We start from the raw sequence: 13,743 nt of genomic DNA, 5'->3' as shown, positions 1-13,743 counted from the left end.
ACAGGAACAACAGAAAAAGAAGTGTTGATAAAGATACCTATTTAAAGAACAAGAAGAAAAAAATCAAGCAAACTTTAATATTGTTTTTCTCAAACAGAATCAGTGTCTCTCTGAGATCATCATAAAAAGAACAGCAAGATAAGTAAATAGTAAGACCATACACATATAAAGCAGCATAAGTAAAAAATAAATAAAAGCAGACACTCTGAAGGTCCAACTGATACACAGATAAAGTGCTGTGAATCAGCAATGAGGAAAGTATGATCAGAGTTCATTATAAAGGCATGTTTAGTCTGGCAGACTGAGACAGACAGATGTTCAGCAGGAATGGCAGATATAAGATTAAATGCAAGGATACTAACAGTGACATATTCTGAGTCAGAGAAACTGGAATCACAACTGTGAAAAGCTCTCCCTCTTATTATTATTAGTATTATTTTTTACTAATGTAACCAAAACATTTACAACTAAAATGCAGTCGCAACCTGTAAATACAGAAAAATAAATGTCAGTGCTTGTTCTAAGTTAATTTAGCCAATGCATAATAAGACAAAAATTACAATAAATTATTTGCTGTGATACTTTCACTGTTTAGCCACAAAAACAGTTCTAGGTCTCTAAGGGTTAATTCTAATGAGCAAACTCTTTCCACCTGCCAGGTGAATGTGCGTGTCACCACGTGGTCTCTTGGGAACGCTACATCACCAGTTAATTGAAGCACGAGCCCCTGTCTATCAGCAGGTGGCGCGCGAAGACAAACCGGGTCCTGTGTTGTATTTTTTTTTTTTTTTTTTGATAAATGGCTCAATTATCACCGCTGCACCCTCCTCTGCCCCCGCCTCTCGTACTGTACCCGACACGCCCCGGGTTGCTGCTTTTGTCAGATCTTTTATTTTGGTAACAGCACATGGCACTGCGAGCTCATCACAGAGGAGGACGTAGTGCGCGCGCAGCCACAGGTGGTGTCAGTGCGTGCCACCTTATCATCTGAGGCACCACGGGAGACGGAGTCCGGGACCAGCAGTGCCTCATCACTGTGGAGAACAGAGATAAAGCCGCTATCCTGAGGCTGTTTTCTTCTCATTTTTTTGAGGTCAGCCTTTGCGCCAGTTTGAGCTGAACTGGAATCTGCTTTTTAACTGGGTGTGTGTTCAATATTTTATCGAGGAACGCGCTTTTAACAGGTGGACGAGGCAACATTGGTCATTAAATCAGACAGCACTCATTAAGGTAAGTCCACATTTAGTCTCAAACTCTTCATGTATTTATAAAAAACAGATTAGAAAAGGACATAATTCCAGTAGTATCACTCCTTTAGTCTGTTTCTATTTATTTATTCATTTATTTATTTATATATGCGGTGGCTTCTTTGATTTATTATAGGTTTATTGCAGTTATTATTAAACCTGAGTTTTGGTGTTTATAAAAACTATGGGAGCCTAAGAGAATGCATTGAGGCATTGATAAAGTATGATTGATGCCAGGTATGTGAGCTGTTAAAAGTGCAGCACACACTCATGAGTTGGTTAGTGAAGCATGATAGAAGTGGAAATTGGGAGACACTCTAAAATTCAATTGAATCAGAAGACACTTGAACTCACACACTGGGCTTCTGTATTGGAGGGTAGGAAAAGTTGAGCTGCAAGCAGTCAGAGTGATTTGTGGTAGGGCTGGACCAGGTGCACCCTCAGGAAACTTGAAGTCGGTATTTATGACACATTAGTCCAAGTGGTGAGGCTGTTCCTGGTCTGTTGGAGGAGACGACTCTGAATCAGCAGGTAGTTCAAGTTCAATCCAGCAATGCACCTCATTTCTTCTGTCCTGCATGGCTATTCTTCTCTGCTACTTAATCAAACACGCCAAATGTTTAGACATAACAGAGCTGGCTGTGATGTCAGCAGGTGGGAAACCACTTAAGGTGCTTATCAGAGTTCACGTATGGTCCTGAATGTCCCCTGAAAACTGCATGTTCCCATTCAACATGTGCTGTTTGTATACCTTCCCATTGTGCCTGTGCCCGGGAGCCTTTCATGTGTGTCCACTACCTACCCTCCTCTCACTTTTTATTGTGTATGTTTCCTGGTGCCTTTGCTATTTTTGTGAGGTCACTATGCTATGTTATTCAGACTGTTATTCAGAAAAAGACCGAAGCCATCAAGGAGCCAAAACACATCCCTGTAATTTTAGATTGAGGAAAGTGATGGCTTTTCAAGAAAATGGGAAGATCTCCAACTCTTTACCTTCTAGTTCAGTAAAAGACCTTTTCATTGGGTTAAGGCAGTGAAATTACTTGATGTCATAGTATTCTGTCTAAATTTTACCCAAGAGTGATGTTTTGTAGCTAACTCAGGCTCATCATAGGCAGCTCTGTAAGCAAAAATGTGTACACTTGTGCAGGAAGTCAGTATCAGCTGAAGTTTTTTGTGGCAGGTTTCAGTCTCAGTTAAGGTGTCTCAAAATTGCTTCGACTGTTGTGACTTTCACATCAAATCAGATTAACAAGTAGAAAAGAAACTATGGGTTTCTCTGACATAAGACTCTATATGGGCTGTGGTTCAGCAGCAGCAAGATCTTTTGAGTGTACACATAATGAACAAAGTGGTGCTTGGTGTGTGTCTTTGTGAGGAGGATCTAATGGTGCATGCAGAGGATGTGGTGAACTGGCTTGATTGCTGAGCAGCAGAGTGTGGAGTCTGTTCAGTGTGAAAAGACGTAACATGATCTCTAGAGGATGATGCAGAGGGAGATAAGTGGAGCCAGTACCACAGCGTCCTTGTCGTGTTACCAACCATACTTCAAAGTGGACTCAATTAAGTCCATTGTGGCTTCACTGTGAAGCCTGTGGCAAAGTGACAGAAATAAATCAAAACAAAGGTCTTATCTTTGAAACTACCTTTTTGTTTTGGTTGAAATAAGATTATGTAACAATGTACAGATTGTTACAGTGAGAAGAATATCCCACACAGAGAGCAGAGAGAGGAGAAAAGGAAAGGTTAACTTTGTACTGTAGGCAGTCTGCAAGTGGTTTGTGTGGCTGGACCAGGTGCAACATCAGGAAACTCTACTGCAAGAAATCTGTGAGTTTTCGCACTAAAACAGGGAGTGACGCACAAACATTAGGCCTATCAGTGTTTCAATGTGTTATTATTTTAATGACACAGAGTGCTATTAGCAATGCTATTAGCAATAGCACCCATGATTATGATACAGAAGCTCATCAAGTAACGCCCTTTTGACATCATGTGTTATTGTTGACATTTTCCCATCTCCCTAGTGACTGCAGCTAAATCTGACCACATGGGTGTGATTTAGAGAGGCAAAGAATGTTATTTTACTTTTGTTTAGTCCAGGGAGAGGCATGCAATTGCATTCTTATCCTTTTGATTCAGTGGGTGTGTGTCCAGGTAGGTGCTGGCCTGTCAGTGCACAGAATGACATGGAGAGTAGAGTCAACACAGAACTGCATCACTGAGTCGGGCGGTGGAAAGTTCACACTGGTGTATGGCCACCAGCAAGGGCCTTGACAAGTGTGATTCATACCAAGAATATTCCCCTGCAGCCATAGTGGATCAACTGAGTGTTTCTTCACATCAAAGCTCAGTCTGGGCTTTCAGTCGATCATCTTGCATCTGCTGTGCTCATCAGTCTTTCTTTCAGAATCAGCATGTTTGGTAGCTAGTGCTTATTCATTTTCACTTATTGGATTCTGGCCCAGAGTATAAGGAGAAGAAAAATAGTATTAGTTTAGCACTCTGTCGACTCAGGAAATAGGTGAGGAATTGATGTAGGCGGCCAGATTTGCTTGTCAGACATTTCGATATCATGAGGTTTATTCTAAAAATCTAACAATTATACTACTGCATACATAGATAAAATGTATTTTTTCCAAATAAATAAGGTGTTAATGTTTTGCTAAGCTCAATGATTGTAATGGTTTCTTGAAGTGCATCTCATTTTGCATGTTAGCTGCATACTTTTTATTGCCTTCTGTATTAAATTCACATGACTACTGGTTTCCAGAACTGTGTTGTGGTGACATGTGTATTGAAGTTAATGACTCATCAGGGGTGAGTCATCATAGTTTTTGCCACACTTGAGAAAATAACACTTGCAGACAGTCTGTTAGCAGGTTTCCCTCATTTAGACCAAATTACACATAACTATATGTTATTGTAAAAATGCAAAATTGAAGATTTCACATCACTTAGGTGTTAGCTATTCTGTGTCTACAAGTCTCAGCCTAAATTACACCCAGGTTCACCTCCCCTGTGAGCTGTTTTATTATATGATTTTATTCAGAATAGTGTTAAGTGTCAGTCCTCTAAAAAGTAAAAACTTGATATACTGCTGATTGTGACACAGTCGGGCCATGTAGTATTTTGTCAACATTTCAAGGCTCTAGATTTTGGAGCAGAGAGTCCTGGATGAAACATTTAGAAGGACTGTTTTTCTCATTCATGCCTCTGCTATCTCTTTTGCCTTTAGGGACAATCTCTCATGAACACATGTTGAAAAAGGCCTATAGAGTCCATACTTGTACAACAGTGTTGAGCCTCCCCGTCAAATTGAGAATGTCCCTATGGAAAGTTACACGCAGCCGTAGCCTGAACTCACTGGTGTGTTTTTTTTTTTTTTTTGGTTAAAAAAAAAATAAAAGAAAAGCAATCTGCTACAAAATGTACTTTTGATGCAGTTTTGCAACACAGGCATTTGAGAACTTGCATCTAAACCCAAATATTTTTGGTGAACTTGGTATGGTAAAAGCTTTTTGTGCTTGTAAGAAAAATTCATTTCAGTTTTTTCATTAAAAGGGCGTAGTGGTATAAGAAGACCTTAAGCTGCATTTTCACCCAGACCTTAAATATGTAATGGACCAGAGCATCACCTTTTAAGGCTTAAATTAAATTACCAAATTATGCTGGCGGTACCTAATAAACTGAGTGTAGGAGCCAGTGGATACTATGCCATTTATGTTGCCATCATTGTGTTTGTCATCCAGATGTTTTTATTTATGTTTTCAATTTCAGAATTAAAAGGCCTGGGTGGAACCACCAAAAATTCAAATAAAACTCAAAATATCCTGAAATGTATGCTTTGGAGAAGTAGAAATTTTGCCATATCAATAAAAAGTTAATGGAATAGTGTTAAATGGAAATGCATTTAGTAATTGCATCCATCTGCATGTAGATTACAACATTCACACAAAAAACAGATTCCATTTTAAATGGAAAATGGCAACAAAATACAACTGTGTACGAAGAGGTATACAAAGACTTTGACAAACTGTGGAAGAGTTTGGCCCAATCCCAACTCACCCCTTGGCCCTCCCCCTTATCCCTACCCCTTTTGGCCCTTGCACTTGGCACTACCCCTTGTAACAGAGTTGCAAGGCGTAGAGGTTGAAACATTCCCCAATGAAATGGGACAACCCTTTTAGACATGTTGTCTCATCAGCAGTTATCGATACTTCTATAAACAGATGTGACAACTTTGTTCCCGACAGAATTCACCATGCTGTTAGCAGCTGTAACCACCTCTGTTGCATGGACTTTGGTCATCTTTTTGTGGCTATCAACCGCAAACCGCAGAAATGTGGTCTATAACACAATGAAACTGCATTAAATAGACGATCAAATGGTTGTTTACAAAGAAAATATGTACATTTGTGTGTTTCTTTTATCACACTACTGCACTTTTTTTGCTCTGTTTCCCTCCATCTTGCCGATGATTCAAACAGAATTGTGGGAGATTTCTTTTACCCCCCCCCCATTTGTAGTGTGGTCCTGAAAAATCTTTGTTTCATCAACCAAACAGCCCTCCCACTTAGCCCTTCCCCTCCGACTCCTCGAGAATTGGGACACCCTTACCCCTTCTCGTGAACAAGCAAAATGGAGGGGGAGGGGTAAGGGGGCGGGCCAAGGGGTGAATTGGGATTGGGCCTTTGACACCATTTGACTCGGACGAGTTCTTTGTTCAGGAGGCTCAAGTTAAAGCTGTCTTTAGGTTTTTGACAATATACTTATGTTTACCAGCTCTGATGACTGATGAATATTCTGTTCTTAACATTCAATTAAAACTAGTTCATCAAAATGTGCATGATTTCATGTTCCTGAAAGTATTTTACAGTACATTTGGATGGAAACCCAGCTAGTACAGAAAGTTAAATAAGGCCTCCTTTAGTTTGTCACATTTTACACCTTGCTATGTGTTTGTGCATAAACCTGTCAGTCGTGTCAGTTGGAGTATTTGGTGATACCTACAGTTCCAGTTCCCATTCCCCTCGTACTTAACTCGATTGATGCTGAACTGCGAGCCATAGAGGTGACTTCATGACTAAAATTCCTGTCATTGTTTGGGTGTGTTGAATTGTCCTGCCAAATTGGCATGGCAGCAAAAGCAACGAGATGTCACCAGAACAGAATTCACCTTTTATGTGTATTGGCAACTGCTCAATAGTATTTTGTTTCATAGAGGGTCTTCATCAGACTGTATTCAGCACTTTGTTTTTTACATGAGCAGCAGTGCAGTCTTAAAACCTCATCAGCGGCCAATTAAGCACAGACTGTGAGTGTGCCACTTATCCTCAGCACCGCTATGTGTTGTTTTTCTTCCGCTGTTTGTTCGCTCTGCCGCATACTTTCACCATCCTTTCACCCTGACATTATCCACCACAAGCTTTTTATGATGCTAACACTGGACATTTACGCAGAGAATTAGCAGGGTGCTTGGTTGATAATGGCCGCTCTATAGGACAAACTGCTGAGGCTCATGGAACTAATTGACACCCCCAGAGGCTGGGAAACTCAGGGCGACTGCTCCCTGTCATTATCACAACAGCACTTATTTCTGGAGGCCATAGCAATTAAAAGACGCTAATGATGGTGAGCCGTATTCCTGCTAATTGGCCCAGACTGTTAATGAGTGCCTGTCCCAAACACTTGTGGAATGTACAGGCAAAGAAATGGGTCAGTGTTTAGGGAGAATTAGGGGTGTAGTGTGACCAGTGTCCTAGTTCCAGCACATTCGGGCCTGTGATTTCCAGAAATCTTTCTTACTACCACATCTGCATGATGTTTAATAACTACAGTGTTTGTGATAATTGAGAGGCAATCATTACAAGACATTTAAGATCATAATGTACTTTCTTCTGCAGTGCTCAGTACTTGACTGTCACGTTTCAACATATTCAAGTCATCTGTTGAAATCACTAGTTATTTAACCAGTATGAACTTGTATGGTTACATTATGTACAGCGTTTCAGACACTATGATGATAAGGCTTTAAAGGCTTGACAATTATAGAACAATACTGATCTGCACATCTTCTTGAAGACTTGGCTTTCCTTTGAACTTGCGTATCCATGATTAGTGTGTTATTATGTTTGTGACATTGTGGCTCTAACATGCAGCAGTAATGTGTGAAGTTCAGCATTTTCTGTCAAAGATTAGTTGCAACACAAAGCTTTGTGAAATAAGTGACAATGCAAAATATTATGTGTGGACTTTGCTTAAAAAGCCTACATTATTGTCAACATGTGCACTTGTCTATTACTTGCTATAATAATGTGTTCAGCTGAAGTCTGCCTGTTTCATCATCTTGGGTAGTTGAATGTCAGTCACAGCTTTGTGTATGTGTTTGCATAGTGCAGGTGTTGATGTCTTTATGAACCTGCTCCTTTCAACATCAGGGTGCAACACAGAGCTCTCTGTCTCAGCAGGCAGCCAAAAGTTTCATCCATAACTATGAGTAGTGTCTCAGCAAACTCTATCTCTAATAAGATCTAAAGAGATGATTATAAAATTTGTCAAGTTTTGAGCTGTCAGGCTTTGCTGATAGTTGCATGAAAACTACTGAAAAGCTTTTTATAGTAACACTTTGGAACTCAAGGCAATAGTGTAAAATAGGGATTTATCATTAAAGACTTCAAGTCATTATGTAAAGAAACACAGAGTTAGAAAGCAAACATTATGACAATGTCAACCTAGATATCCTCACTGTTAGCAGACAGTATTGGTTGTATGGATCCACACTTCTCTCTTCACATGAGCTCATGAAGAAGGCTTCAGACTGCTTTAGAAAATCTAGATACAACAGTAGCATACTACCCACTGTCATCTCCAATTAAAAGGTTGCAACATGTAATATTTCGAAAGCTTGTTTCCCTCCTACAATAATAGATGTACATCTGCTGGTTCTGTTTTTTGTCATGTAACTTTATTAAGTATTAAATCAACAGAAGTATAAACAAATTTTGTCACAAATGATAGGCAGGGCTATCGGTTCCAACATGTCAGTCAAATTATTGGTGCCACGTGTAAAAATTGGACCCCTTATAGAATTAAAGAATTTGTGAGTCTCTTAACGTTAATATTATATAAATGCCAGTTTAGAAAAACAGAATAGAACAATCAGGCCTCTCCACATGTTTTCACCGTACTCTGGGATCTTCAAAGTCTTGAAGGAAAATCTGTAAATTATCATGCAAACCATACAAATATACAGGATCTGGAAGGATCTGCAGATTACTAAACACATCAGCTGAGCTCTTAGACACGTTTATTTGTACAGCCTGTTCTCAAAAGGCTACCATACTCCTTTTCATATATCATACTACACCACTATATACTGTATACATCTGCACTGTACACATTGGTCACAATGAGACACAATGAAACGTTCAGCTTCTTGCACACTGTACTTACAGTCAAGTTTTTGTTTACATTTGGTTCCCCCAAAATACCATTTGGATTTCATGAAACTATTGGCTTTGCAGGCACTTTAGCTATGTTAGTCATGTGTTTTTGGTTTCAGATTCTTCCCATTCCTATTTGATGTGGTTACACAATTCATGTCAAGGGGACTTAGGACAGTTGAAGTGAAGTGTTGTTGGAGATGAAAGGCAGCTTATGCAAATGTTCACTGTCTTCATCTAATATTAAGCCCGACCACCAGAATCACTTAACTCTGTTGAAATCATTTATGCATGTACATTTGTGCCCTATGCATTATGTACACTCTTATGTCAAATATCTCTCTCTTTTTCAGGGTTTTGACGGAGTGTGTGCTGACCTGGTCACTCAATGGCGCTGACTGTGAACTTGATTGGTCCCTCGCCATGGGGGTTCAGAATATACGGAGGAAGGGACTTCAAGAAAGCTATAACTGTATCAAAGGTACCCGTTAACAGCCTTGTCACACCTTATCAAACCATATCCTCTGTTTTTGACAAAATGGCCAGCAATAGCATGTCATGCAAAGTCAACTTCCTCATCACTACATTGCTTTTCTTGTCTTTGTTTTTGTGCATGACTGCTTCGTACCTGTTTCCTTGACTACTGAACCCATTAGAAAAGAATGGAAGTAGATTACATTAGAAGGAAGCCACTGATTACAGTTACAGTGGAAGTTTAGGTGGGAGGTGACGGGTTCCTGATCCCAGAGTCTGTGCTCACATGTGTGCATTACCACGTGCATTGACTCTTCCCACGTGCATTTTATTTTTACGGATCATGTTTTCTCCAGTGAGAGTTTAAAAAAAATGGATGGACCTATATAAGAGGAAACATTGTCACAGGCAGAACACAGTAAACACCATCAGGAAACCCTGCTTAGATTAACTGCGGTATGCCAGGCCAAAGACACTCAGTTCTGCCCACTGCACATCCTGGTCTTACATCACTGCCTGGATTTTTCCAGAGCGGCTTTCCCAGTAGCTCCTGTGTGAGCATAAAGGATAAGTTATGGCAGAACACTGTCAGAGTTTCGCATAGAACTGTTTTAAAGCTCCTTGAATTTCAAAAGCATTTATTGTTTTCCCTCTCTCGACAAGTTATGCTCAAAAAACAGGTCTCCTCATAAATAATGGTCTTCCTGACTGAATTTGTGACTGCTCTCTAGTAAACAAATCATGTTTGCTTGTCTCAAATATCAAACAGAGAAACAGTTCCCTGCAGAGAGTGAACTTTCTTCACAAATTTTTTTGTCTGGTTAGAGGAATGACCCCCCATTGTCCCCCCACAGTGAAGCAGCTATTGGGTTGGACCTTCCTAAGTGTTTGGCCCTTGGCACAGAGACGACATGGATGCCCTCCTTTATTCCTGTTGGCCTGGGAGATAGCTTGCCCCTGTTTTCTTGGGCACAGACCCTGGAAAAAGAACCCCCAACTGCTTTTAGTTTATGTGTAACCAGGCGTGTCTTGATCAGAAAAGGCACGCTCTATTGTGGGTCACCACAGCAACGCTTAATTGCCTCTCGATTGGGCCCACAGACATGGCACCTATGCCCTCTTGCTTGGCTGAACTCACAAACAGCCTGTTGACTGGCATTCTCTTTGCATTCAGCCATTTTTTTTGTCGAGACAGTGGAAGGAGACTTTCACCCACACTCATTGGCTCTTTGCTTTCCTTTGCATTCTTGGTTTTATTGCCTCTTTCTGTTTTTAATTGCTAGGCGAGCACTGTTTGTGACGAATGTCATACTTATTTCTAAGCCTTAACAATTGCAGAATCGACCTCAGTTTGACTTTTGTTTTTATTAAGCCTGCATGTGGGGTGTGTATGCCTTGGTCACATGAACCAAGCTGAGAGCAGGGGCTGGAACATTACGTTTCAGACCATTAGTGTGGAATTCCCTGTGATGCGGCAAGATAGCATTGGCTTTGACATGTAGTGAGCCTGGTGGCAAAGGTCAAGCCCAGTCAAACCATCAAGTAGTGTCACACTAATGACTTCTCCCCAAGGGTGTCATGAATCTGTCAGCTGTTGACCAGCACTCGCTGCCTTTTCCATGTGTGTGTGAAAGACTCTGTCTGCTATTGATGTATGCTAGTACTCATGCTATGAAATATTGAGAGACTAAAGAAGATTTTCAACACTGTTTCACTTTTGCTCCTTTTTGATGCTCAACTGCTATCAATTTCGACTCATTCTATGCCTTACGATGCAGAGGTGTCTACCAGGAATAGACCAATTATCATCTATGGCTATTATGGAATCTGATATTCTGCATCTTCAGATTTTAGGTGTGAGTGTGTGTGTGTATTATTATACATATTAATAGAGTTTTCTAGTTGATGAAGTCACCCCCGTCTGTCTGTGTCCTGCATACATAACTATGAGCATTTATCGAGTAATCACTTGAACATAAAAGGGGAATGAGTTTAGTTCCCCCTACTAATAATTTATCCTCTCTCAAGTTTGATGTGAAAACTGTCATTAAAATTCTAAGTTATTCAAAATTTTGACCCCAAGAATTTCTTGTTTTTACTGAAAATCTATAATGGTTATTTGTCTGCTAATAGTTGGTATCAGTATCGACCCTAAACTTTCCTGGTTATTCATAACTGCCTATTGTATACTTGTCACATAGGTAGAAGCTGTAAAGCATTGTGTGCAGAAGCTGAGGGCTGGAGGAATAAACTAGAGCTCATTTCTCTATTCAACAGGTCAATGAGGGCAGTAAAGCACAGCAGGCAGAGCTGCAACCTGGTGACATTATCTTGGAGATCAATGGGGAAAACACTGCAGACATGCTGAACGTTGAGGCCCAAAACAAGATCAAGAGCTCCAAGACTCAATTGCAGCTGCTGGTGGAAAGGTATGCCTGCATATACCATGAAGTGGAATAGGGGAAAAAAGGAATAAAGATTGACATGCATTTGTACTGAGTCACACCTACAGCAACTATTCACATATTTGTGTACTGCTAACCTTTACACAAAGACATACAGTACATAGATGACAGTAACATTGAAACATGCTTATTTTTCCATTTTTGTGCCACAGTGTTCCCAGCTTCCATCCGTGTGCTCTTCACACTGTTTTTATCTTTATCATGCCACCACTGTACAAACAAAACAAATGATCGTAATCAGGGGAAATGCCAGCATGAATCAGAGTCTCACTGTTCTCTTCCCCAGTGCTTCTTAATAAACGCTGTTTTGAGATTTGCCAAGGACCTATTTAGATGACAGGGAGTTGGCTACTGGAAAGGTTTTCCTTTAGCTAGGGTTGCTGTTGGCTGGCATGTTGATTAAAATCCTCCCCAAATTCATGTTTCTTGTCACTATTGCCCTCCTCACTTATGTCCATGGTCTGTCTTATTGCATGCGGCCACTCATGCAAACGGTGTATACACACCCACACACACTCTCATGTGTGCTTTCACATACTTCCTTTTAGATGTCTCACGTCCATGTGAGTGAATTTTTCCCTGCTGACCTCATGTCTACCACCAAGCCAGAAAAAACATGAATACTCCTGGGTTGCCCAGTACAATGCCACTGTGCCATATCTTTAATCCCACTCTGAGACTGTCAGTTTGTTTTGGCTGGAAGACCCCTATCAACTTCCCTGCAAGTCCTAGTCTTAATACCACTCACCAAGTGTATAATCTATTTAAATTATATTCAGACAAGCTCTCAAGTCTGTAATTGAGCAGAACACATCTGATTTGTTCTCTGTCCTCGTTCTTTTCAAGTTTAACATCTGGTTGGCCATCAGTGATGTGGGTACTTGGTCTGTTCACACAGCTGGTGAACAGAATCTCACCGAATGGAGCTGGCATAATCCCATTCTCAGAATAGAATAGTGTTTCTTAAAGGCATATATGCAGCTGTGTACTGAGATAGTGTTTTAGTGTTGATGCGCTGATTTAACCAGACCCCAGACTTTGTTAACTGACTTTATTTTATTGCACAAACTATCAAATCATCATTGTGTCTTCATTGACCCTTTTGAAGCAGTTAGTTTTTAGTTGAGCTCTGTTTGCAGTATGTTGTTTTTGCTTCACTGTTCATTGATTCCCTCTGGATGTTTTCATTCTAACCAAAACTTTTGTCATTGTTAATGTTTTTTTTTTTTTTTTTCCCTTTTTTCTCCTGTTCCCATCTGTAGAGCCAATATACTTATGGGTATGACTATACCACACTACTATAGCAGTACTAAAGAATGTCATCTGTTACACTGTGACACTAATAAAAAATATGTTTTACTACTTATTTTAACAAAGGCCTTAAACCTTGAAAACTCTGTGACAGACTTGAATAAATTCAAAACCTAGTTACTTCATTACCATCAGATTTTCTGGAAGCTGTGCTTTGACTTTACAATATATGTGCTTGAACATGTCATTATTTAGTGTTTTAATATTGCAATTCACAGAGCATAGAGGAATTCTTACAGTGCATACTTTACAAGAATCTGCCTCAGGCAGGTTATGTTCAGGTTCTCTCAATGATAGCTATGAGCAGCTATTCTCCAAAGGGTTTCAGGTGCTGTTTTATTTAAGTTTCTCATCTCTGCTGTATCAGGTCACTTAGTATTTTTATCAGAAACAAAAATATCCATTTCTATAAAGCAAATGAAACTTACTGGTTTAAAAGTTTGGTTGTTGACCCACAATCTTCTCATGCCTTAAAACCACAATTACTTTTGAAGTACATGGTAGAAAGAAGGCTGACAAAGAAGCATGACATTATCAATGCAGTTCCAAAGCTAATTTTTCAGGTTTGTCATATTACCATTTTTCCCCATGGAAGAAAACTCTCTGGGCCTCTGCTTAGCTATAAGTTTTAATGGCATCTGTATCCTGCACACAGTATGTGGAGCTCAGGCCACGAGAGGTGTGTTTCTGAGTGATTTACCACAGGCATTTAGGCCTTCCTGTGTGCTTCATTACCCCGGGCTCAATCTAGAGCCAGTCAGCCTCTGGCCCTGCAGCCAGGGGGCCACTCTGTGTTTGCGT

At 40.2% G+C, this 13,743-nt stretch overlaps 1 protein-coding gene across 2 annotated transcripts in view; it reads left to right on the top strand.

Moving 5' to 3' along the window:
* The first annotated feature begins 897 nt into the window (after nucleotides 1-897).
* pdlim2 (PDZ and LIM domain 2 (mystique)) overlaps nucleotides 898-13,743 on the top strand; it is a 36,168-nt gene continuing 23,322 nt past the window's right edge. Inside the window, exons 1-3 of one of the 2 annotated variants that reach the window (XM_030144193.1) lie at nucleotides 898-1,230; nucleotides 9,046-9,173; nucleotides 11,444-11,595. In XM_030144193.1, coding sequence (XP_030000053.1) covers nucleotides 9,081-9,173; nucleotides 11,444-11,595 — 245 coding nt within the window. In that variant the 5' untranslated portion in view covers nucleotides 898-1,230; nucleotides 9,046-9,080. The remainder of the gene's footprint in view (nucleotides 1,231-9,045; nucleotides 9,174-11,443; nucleotides 11,596-13,743) is intronic. The other variant, XM_030144192.1, reaches the window with a different exon arrangement.

The sequence above is a fragment of the Sphaeramia orbicularis genome, chromosome 9 (genome assembly GCF_902148855.1).
Source record: "Sphaeramia orbicularis chromosome 9, fSphaOr1.1, whole genome shotgun sequence".
Lineage (NCBI taxonomy): Eukaryota > Metazoa > Chordata > Actinopteri > Kurtiformes > Apogonidae > Sphaeramia > Sphaeramia orbicularis.
This window is presented reverse-complemented; position numbering and strand designations above follow the sequence as displayed.